This window comes from Neoarius graeffei, chromosome 3, assembly GCF_027579695.1.
Source record: "Neoarius graeffei isolate fNeoGra1 chromosome 3, fNeoGra1.pri, whole genome shotgun sequence".
Classification (NCBI taxonomy): domain Eukaryota; kingdom Metazoa; phylum Chordata; class Actinopteri; order Siluriformes; family Ariidae; genus Neoarius; species Neoarius graeffei.
The window spans coordinates 3,100,522-3,110,027 of NC_083571.1; the positions used below are offsets into that span (position 1 = coordinate 3,100,522).

Consider the following 9,506-nt stretch of genomic DNA (forward strand, 5'->3'; position numbering starts at 1 on the left):
AATGTTACCATGGAAACAGCTAATCAATAACAAATGATGATATATATTGCCTTATATACAGATGTGGTCAGAAGTTTACATACAGTGACATGAATGTCAGGGCAATATTTGGGCTTTCAGTAATTTCTTTGAACTGTTCTTTTTCTATGGCAGAATGAACAGCATGCATCTTTAATTAAAAAAAGCACTAGAATTTGGTTCCACAAGTTTTAATTTTCTTTGGGTTTTCTGAAATAATCACAGGGTCAAAATTATACATACAGGGTCAAAAATATACATACACTTACTTAGATTATTAATTCAGAGGTGCTGAAACTTCAAAAATGTCTCTTATCTTGCCAAGGCTGAGGTCTCTTAACTTCCTGTTAGTGATGATTGACGACAGCTGGTAGCTTCTCTGTGCCTTCATAAAAAGGGTTTGTTTACAGCACTCATTGGATTGCCCAACACACAGTAAAATGGGAAAGTCCAAGGAGCTCATTGCAGATCTGAGAAAGAGGATTGCAGATATACAGAACTCCGGAATGTCTCTTGGAGCCATTTCTAAACAACTGCAAATTCCAAGATCAGTTCAAACAATGTATCCAAGTTATTGTGAGGTGTAGTCACTTTGCCAAGCCACTTTGTTTCAAGAAAACCCAAACTGTCACCCTCAGCTGAAAGGAAATTGGCTTGGATGGTCAAGAACAATTTGGGAACCACCATGGCACAGCCCTGCCATGAACTGGAAGCTGATGGATCACTGTCTACAGTTCAGATCACCATGGACTAAGAGGCTGCCATCCAAGAAATAACCCCCTGCTCCAAAATTAACACCTTCAAGCTTAACTAAAGTTTGATGCTGGCCACACGGACAAAGAAAAAGCCTTCTGGAGGATAGCTGTATGGTCAGATGAGACAAAAATTGAGTTGTTTGGCCATAATGGCCACCAGTTCCACTGGCTGTTTTGCTGCCAGTGGAACTGGTTCATTGCACAAAGTGGATGGAATAATGAAGAAGGAGGACTACCTCAGAGTTCTTCAGCATAAACCATCAGAAACTTGAATACGACTTGGGACTTACAACAGGACAATGAACCCAAACACGCATCAGAGCTGGTTGTGGAGGATAAAGCAGGCTAACATTAAGTTTAAAACAAGTCCTGACTTCAACCCTATTGAAAATATATGGACCGTACTTATAAGTCAAGTCCATGCCAAGAAAAAAAGAACAAATTTAATTGAACTCTACCAATTCTACCATGAAGAGTCGTGAAATATCCAACCAGAATTCTGCCAGAAGCTTGTTCATGGTAAACAAAAATGTTTGGTCAAGGTGAATCTTGCAATTTTACCCAAATATTTGGTGTATGTATATTTTTGACCCTGTATGTATAATTTTGACCCTGTGATGATTTCAGAAAACCCAAAGAAAATTAAAACTTGTGTACCAAATTCTAGCTTTTTTTTTTTAATTTAAGATGTATGCTGTACATTTTGCCACAGAGAAAGAACAGTTCAAAGAAATTACTGAAAGCCCAAATATTCCCCTGACATTCATAACCAAGATGACATTCATGTCACTGTATGTAAACTTCTGACCACAACTGTATATATTTAGCTTTATTATAAGATTTTTTTTGAGTTCTCTTTTATATTTGTAGGGTGGGGAGGTTTGTTTATATATATATATATATATATATATATATATATATATATATATATATAAAATTAAACAAAAATTCTGTTTTTTTTATTTAACTATAATATTATGTTTATTCATTGCTTGGGGTGTTTTGCGGGAGCTTATTTAATCTAAATCCTGAGTGCTTTAACTATTGTTATTGAGATAAAAGACATTTTACATAATAAAATGTAATTATGTACAAAAATGTACTATTTTACAATACTTACATATATACAAAATTGATTGATGTATTTATTAGAAATCGATCACAGTATTGATTTGAACAGTGTCTCTGGTTAGAACACGGTCTCTGCACATTTTCAGATCATCTGATGTTGCCATGGGACAGCACCCGCAGGACTTTTATAATATTGCTTCAAGTAAATCCTTTGCTTCCTGGCCTCCTTGTTCTCTGTATTGCCTCCAACAACTTAAGCCATGTTCTGCATGTTACAGGCTTGTCTCCAGGCTCCTGGGACAATTGTGTGGTCTTCCTCTTCTTGGTCCAGGACAACATTCTGCAGCCTTGGGTAGCGCATGCGCTTCAAGTTGTGAAGACACAAAGCTGCCATGACAATGATTATTACGGTCTCTGGATCCTGCTTCATGGTTGTCAGGAAGCATTGGAATCTTTTGGCCAAGATGCCAAAGGCATTCTCGACTATCCGTCTGGCTCTGGAAATACTATAGTTGAAGATCCACTCATCTATGTCCAGGATTTGCTTGGAGAAAGGCTTCATGAGCCATGGCTTCAGTGGAAAGGCATCATTGCCGATAATGAAATAAGACATGACCTTATCTCCAGGAGGAGGTTCTGGCTGAGGTACTCTCAGAGTGTCATGTTCCAGAGCCTCCCTGAGGGCTGATCTGTTGAAAACACCACAATCAGAACTGGATCCATTGGCCCAGACATCTGCTCATATGAAGCGATAGTCAGCATCCACCAAAGCCAGCAGAATAATAAAGAATCCCTTGTAGTTATGATAGATGGATGCTGATTTCTTGGGAGCTCTGATTGCTATATGCTTGCCATCTATGGCTCCAATGCAGTGGTGGAAATGAGTCATCTTGGAAAATCCATCAGACAGAGCTCTGCACTCATCCAGAGTCTGGGGCCTGCAGACAACCTCTTGGTGGAATTCATCGATGATGGCCTCACAGACTTCTTTGGCAATGAGTAACACTGAATTGTGTGGAATTCAGAATGCATAGTCAACACTGTGGTAGCTCTCCCTAGTGCCTAGGTACTTCATAGTGATAGCCAACTTGAGACCAGCATCAGTTGCTGGCCTTATGTTCGTGTCCTTCTTCATGATCCTGTACTCAGCCCTCTCAAGTACTTCCAGGAACACGTGTGGCTCCATCCTGACCACTTTTATGAAGTCTGCGTGGGATTCTTCTGCCAGTGTTGGCAGTAGGGTAGTAGCCGGTCCATATCTGTGTCACTGTTCCACGGTGTACCACGAGTTCACCCAAGTCGCCCGCACATGTTGAAGTTACACATCCCTCATAACATGCAGGAGAAGCTGTGCGTTCTGCGGTTGCCGGTACTGTACTGCTACACGAAGACGCATCAGCTCCAGTAGCTTGTCCATCTTCAAAAACCTCTGGAGACAGGAACTGGAATGAGCAGAACTTGATGTGAACTGTGTGAAAGAACGGAGATGACTGATGATGCTGTTCCTGCTGCTGGCCCCTATATATACACACACACCCCGTGTGATTTGCAGGTGGTGGTGCGATTACTTGCTACTCATCTCAAGTAGAGGCAAGTAGACACAAGTGGTGGGTAGGCAGGATAAATAATGGAAATAGTGAGATCCAGAGCTACGTTGTGTCAAACCTTATTGAATCGCCGACTATTTGCAAGGGACTTCTGCCTCCATTCTTTAACACTCGCAGGTAGATGCAGCCAATTGTGCAACTGATCATGCAACGCTTGCACGAGTCACTCTGCAACATCCTGCGATCAGCACAGATTCAGCTTAAAAACTCTGCGTCTTGCAGTACGTATGACCACAACGAAGGATTTGACGCAAAATGCCTGCATCCACCTGTGATCAGTTGCCACCCGACTGATTGCAGGTCACAGCATGCGTCTTTCTGACATCTGACCTGGGCATAAAATCTTCCTGCATTCTCCACACAATTATGCCTGACGGTGCTCAAGCATATGATTCACAAAGTCAGCATTATATGGTTGGAGCTCTTGCCTTGGGCACTAGAATGACCAGAAATGCCACTGGGCATACTTCATTGTCATCTTCTCCCTTGTCCAGCACTGTTGCCAGGTCGGGGTCCATGTGGACCCTATTGATCCACATGTCCTATTAATTGGAGCATAGTTTTATGCTGGTTACCCTTCCTGCCACAACCCACCCCTTTCTGGGCTTGGGAAACAACTATTCACACACACATCCACACCTACAGACAATTTAGAGTAGCCAGTTCACCTAACTGCATGTCTTTGGACTGTGGGGGGAAACCGGAGCACCTGGAGGAAACCCATGCAGACACGGGGAGAACATGCAAACTCCACACAGAAAGGCCCCCGTCGGCCACTGGGCTTGAACCCAGAACCTTCTTGCTGTGAGGCGACAGTGCTAAGCACTGCACCACCATGCTGCCTGCCACTGGGTATACTTGGTCTACAAAAATGTACAGGTAGCTAGTCATGGTATGTGTCAAAGTTACATCCACTTGAATGCCAGGACCCCAGGTTTCCCAGCAGAACATTGCCCAGAACATCACACTGCCTCCACTGGCTTGCCTACTTCCCATAGTGCATCCTGGAGCCATCTCTTCCCCAGGTAAGTGGGACAAACAGACATGCACTCGGCTGTCCACGTGATGTAAAAGAAAATGTGGTTCATCAGACCAAGCCACCTTCTTCCATTGCTCCATGGTCCAGTTCTGATGCTTCAATGCTTTCAGTGGTGGACAGGAGTAAGCATGGGCACTCTGACTGGCTGGTAGCTCTGCAGCTCCATACGCAACGAGCTATGATCCACTCTTTATACTGGTACCTTTCTATTATAGCCAGAAAACTGCAACTTTTTCAGCAATTTCTGCTCCAGCTGCTCTTCTGTGGGATTGGACCAGGTGGACTATCCTTGACTCCCCACATGCATCACTGAGCCTTGGGCACTCATGACCCTGTCGGCAGTTCACCAGTCATCCTTCCAAGGACCACTTTTGGTAGGTATTGATTGTGGCATACCAGAAACAACCCGCAGGACCTGAGAGTTTGGAGATGCTCAGACCCAATCATCTAGCCATCACAAGTTGGCCCTTGTCAAAGTTGCTCAGATCCTTACTCTAGCTCATTTTTCCTGCTTCCAACACATCAGCTTCAAGAACTGACTGTTCTTTTGCTATCTAATATTGTCTACCCCTTGATCGGTGCCACTGTAACGAGATAATCAATGTTACTCACTTCCTCTGTAAGAGGTTTTAATGTTAATGCTGATCAGTGTATAGCATAGGGGCATGTTACTGTGGGCCTCAGGTGTGGTGGTTGAGGTTGACTCTACAGGTAGATATTAGCCTGAATTGCTGAACATAAACCCCACCCATGTAGCTCTTCCCAGAACAATATGACCCTCATCAAGGAAGTCTAGAAATATCAGCACATCTTTTTCATCTTTATTTAGAGTGTTTCACTGAAGTGGTTGTGCCTTGTGGGACTGCCGTAGCTCAGTTGTTAAAGCATTGGGCTATTGATTGGAAGGGTCACCACCAAGCTGAGGGGCAGCACGGTGGTGTAGTGGTTAGCGCTGTCGCCTCACAGCAAGAAGGTCCGGGTTCGAGCCCCATGGCCGGCGAGGGCCTTTCTGTGTGGAGTTTGCATGTTCTCCCCGTGTCCGTGTGGGTTTCCTCTGGGTGCTCCGGTTTCCCCCACAGTCCAAAGACATGCAGGTTAGGTTAACTGGTGACTCTAAATTGAGCGTAGGTGTGAATGTGAGTGTGAATGGTTGTCTGTGTCTATGTGTCAGCCCTGTGATGACCTGGCGACTTGTCCAGGGTGTACCCCACCTTTCGCCCGTAGTCATCTGGGATAGGATCCAGCTTGCCTGCGACCCTGTAGAAGGATAAAGCGGCTAGAGATAATGAGATGAGATGAGACCACCAAGCTGCTCCTGCTGGGCCCATGAGCAAGACCATTAATCTGCAACTGCTCGGTTGTGTAAATGAGATGAAATGTAAAATGTTAGGTCCTTCCACTTCTGGAAATCACTCTGGAGAAATGGCTGACAAATGGCAGGAAAAAGGGCTGTTCAATGAGCTGTGCATCTTAATTAGGATTCTTCTCTCTTTCTGATTGGAAGAATTCCTTCCATTGCTGTTCTGCAGTGGGGTCTTGTTTTGTGTAGGAAAGGACTTGACCTGTAAATATCACTGGTTCTATCAGAAAAATTTTCACACTGATCTTTATCTTGAGATCAGACTCTATTTCTCCAGTGGGAATATTTCCAGTTGTCTTGGTTTCCAAATGACTTTACCTTGGTTGAAGTCCAAACTGACTTCTTGTTGTAGCCAAATGTCAAGGCTTATTAGTTGGTCCATCAGATTGCTAACTGACACTGGAGCTGTGATGGCTGTTGGACCATATAACCGGGTCACTGGCTCACTTTTCTGTCCTACTCTTTCTCCAACATCCTTTTTGGATTTTGCTGTCATTGGGGTTCTACTTCTTTTTGTTGTATAGTTGGTGATGCATGCAGTTTCTGCACTGGCGTCTAGCAGGAAATCAGTTATTTTATTTTTGTCCATTTTCAGTACTGCTGGTATTTACATCCATTTTGAGTAGTCTGATCACAACTGTGTGTCACGGCTGTCCATTTTTAGGGGTCTGATCAACGAGGATGCATGTTTATGCCACATCTGAATGGGACCTGAGATTACACACTTCATTTGACATCTTTAAAAGTCTGTAGATTTACAATGTAGACAGTTTTAAAAGTTGTGTCATAAAGCTATGTCCTGTTCTAACAGACCCTCAACGAGGAGTTCAGCAGCGTCTGACCGACCAACCAGGGGCGAGTTCTGTCAAGTTGGAAAGATGACATTCATAGACTCCAAGTTTTCAGATCAATAAACCAGAAGTGAAACATTGTTAAAATGCAGACACCTCTTTCCAACTGTAGTAAGGTAAACAACAAGCTCCAACCTAATTTTCATCCAAAACGCTCCGTCATCTGAGCTGGACACATAACACCGGTCTCTGTGTGGCGGCTGTGAGGCGAGAGATCAAGGACTGGATACAAAGGGCAACACTGAAGAAATATGACAAAAATATTAATATACGTCACTCTTACTCAGTGTGGTGTTACCAAAACCACTTTACACATGAATTATTATTGGAAAAAAAAGAAATGAACAGTTATATCAACAACACAAAAAGCAAAGAAGTTAAAACACGCACAACACATGAATGGTAACCAGCAAGTTACTCGGAATCCATCTCGATGATACACTTTCTTGGGCGGTCCATTCCGAGAAAACGGCTGCAAAGATATCCGAGAGATTGGGTTTGTTAAAGCGGACAAGAAAATTTCTAAATAAAAGAGCAAGAATTAGTTATTATAATGCCGTGATCCAGCCTGTCATGGATTATGGTGCGGTAGTGTGGGGAGATTCTTCAGCGAGTATCAGTGACACCATGCTATGTCTACAAAAGCGAGCTGCGCGGATTATTCTGGATGCTCAATGGGATGCACCATCGAAGGCCCTATTTGATGAGCTGAATATCGTCCCTTTCAAAGAAAAAGTCGCACGCGCTAAAGTGAAGTTGGTGTTCAAAGCCTTGAACGGTCAGGCGCCTGGTTACATCAGCGAAAAGTTCAAAGTTTATAACCAGATTCATCAAAAGAACACCAGGAACAGTAGCTGTAATGTAATTCTCCCAAAATGCAGACAATCATTTGGTCAGAAATCATTTAGGTTTAGTGCGGCGAAATTGTGGAACAGTCTACCACGTGACATGAAGTTGTGTAAATCGCCCATCGAGTTCAGCCGAAGGCTGAGCATGACATCATTTTTTTAGAATTGTGTCACTCTTAGAATTGTTTTTAAAATAGATAGAATATTTTATTTAATTTTATTACCTTTTTGATAGTGTTAATTTCATTTTTGCCAGTTATTTTTCTGAGGGCCATGTGTATGTTATCTATGGATATTTAATGTAACCCTCAATAAAAAATGTTTAAAAAAAAATATATGGTAAACTTCTGGTAGCAAGTTTGCCAGATGTTTGTCACTAAGGCATACTATGGTGGCAAACCACTAGTGAATAGATTTTACAGTAGTGGCGAACTTCTCATTATTGCCAGAATGTTTTTGGAAGTTTGGCGAATTTGTGGCAACATTTTGCTTTTGTGAGTTTTTTCTAAAATCTCTAATTTTGTTCGATACGACAATAAATTTCTAAAACCTTTTTCTTCTCCAGAAATGGATGATGCCCAAGTCTTCACCTGCTCCTTGTGTTCACTTTCCTATACATCTCAACTTTACCTGCACAAACACATCAGGAGATGCCACTGTGTGGAATATGAGAGACTGATGAAGTCAGGAGACATTAACTGTAAGAATCTGACATCTACCAGAAGCTCCAGTAGTCAGCAAACAGTCTTTAGTACTGTCAAGAGTAAGACATCTAATCAAGTGCAGAAAGAAATCTATCCCTGCTCACAGTGTGGGAAAGGGTTTACTGACCGGAGTAATCTCAGAAGACACCAGCGCATTCACACAGGAGAGAAGCCACATCACTGCTCACAGTGTGGGAAGAGTTTTATTCATCGGCAAGGACTCCGATCACACCAGCTCATTCACACGGGAGAGAAGCCGTATCAGTGCGGACAGTGTGGGAGGAGTTTTTCTCGACAGGGTGATCTCCAAATACACCAACGCATTCACACAGGAGAGAAGCCGTATCACTGCTCACAGTGTGGGAAGAGTTTTAAACGACAAAATAACCTCAAAACTCACCAGGTCATTCACAATGGAGTAAAACCATATTATTGCTCAGAATGTGGGATGAATTTTCATCAGCAGAGTCATCTCCACACACATCAGCGCATTCACACAGGAGAAAAGCCGTATCAGTGCTCACAGTGTGGGAAGAGTTTTAATAGACAGAGTCACGTCCGGACACATCAGCGGGTTCACACGAGACAGAAAATGCACCAGTGTTCAGAGTGTGGGAAGAGTTTTATTCAAAAAAATGAGCTCCAAATACACCAGTGTGTTCACACAGGAGAGAAACGATATTGCTCTCACTAAAGGTTATTTTAAATTTATCATGCTATCTAAAAATGAATTTTAAACTGAAATTGAATCTTGTGGTTTTAGCAAAAGAGCACTCCAAAATCTGAAATAAAATATGAAGTGTAATGTTTAGAACGGTTGAAATTAAAAATGAAACCACATTTCAGTCTCTCTTCATTCACTTCTTAAGATTTCTTTAAGAAATCTTTTTAAGAAACTCACCTGACCTGAACCCCAGAGAGAAGTTATGGGTTGTTATCAAGAGGAAGATGAGAAACACCTGACACAGGCTGATCGCCTCCATGCCACGCTCCACTGATGCAGTAATTTATGGTAAAGGAGCCCCAACCAAAAGTATTGAGTGTATAAATCAACATAGTTTTCAGAATTTGGACATTTCTGTATTGTAAGTCCTTTTTTGATTGATCTTTGGAAATATTCTAATAATTTGAGATACTGGATTTCTGATTTTCATAAGCTACACTACCGTTCAAAAGTTTGGGGTCACCCAGACAATTTTGTGTTTTCCATGAAAAGTCACACTTTTATTTACCACCATAAGTTGTAAAATGAA

At 42.3% G+C, this 9,506-nt stretch overlaps 1 protein-coding gene across 1 annotated transcript in view; it reads left to right on the plus strand.

Moving 5' to 3' along the window:
- Window positions 1-9,092, plus strand: part of LOC132883076 (zinc finger protein 271-like) — a 36,753-nt gene extending 27,661 nt beyond the window's left edge. The window contains exon 6 of the mRNA XM_060916258.1: window positions 8,115-9,092. Within this exon, the coding sequence (XP_060772241.1) occupies window positions 8,115-8,947 (833 nt within the window). The 3' untranslated portion in view covers window positions 8,948-9,092. The remainder of the gene's footprint in view (window positions 1-8,114) is intronic.
- Window positions 9,093-9,506: the final 414 nt, after the last annotated feature.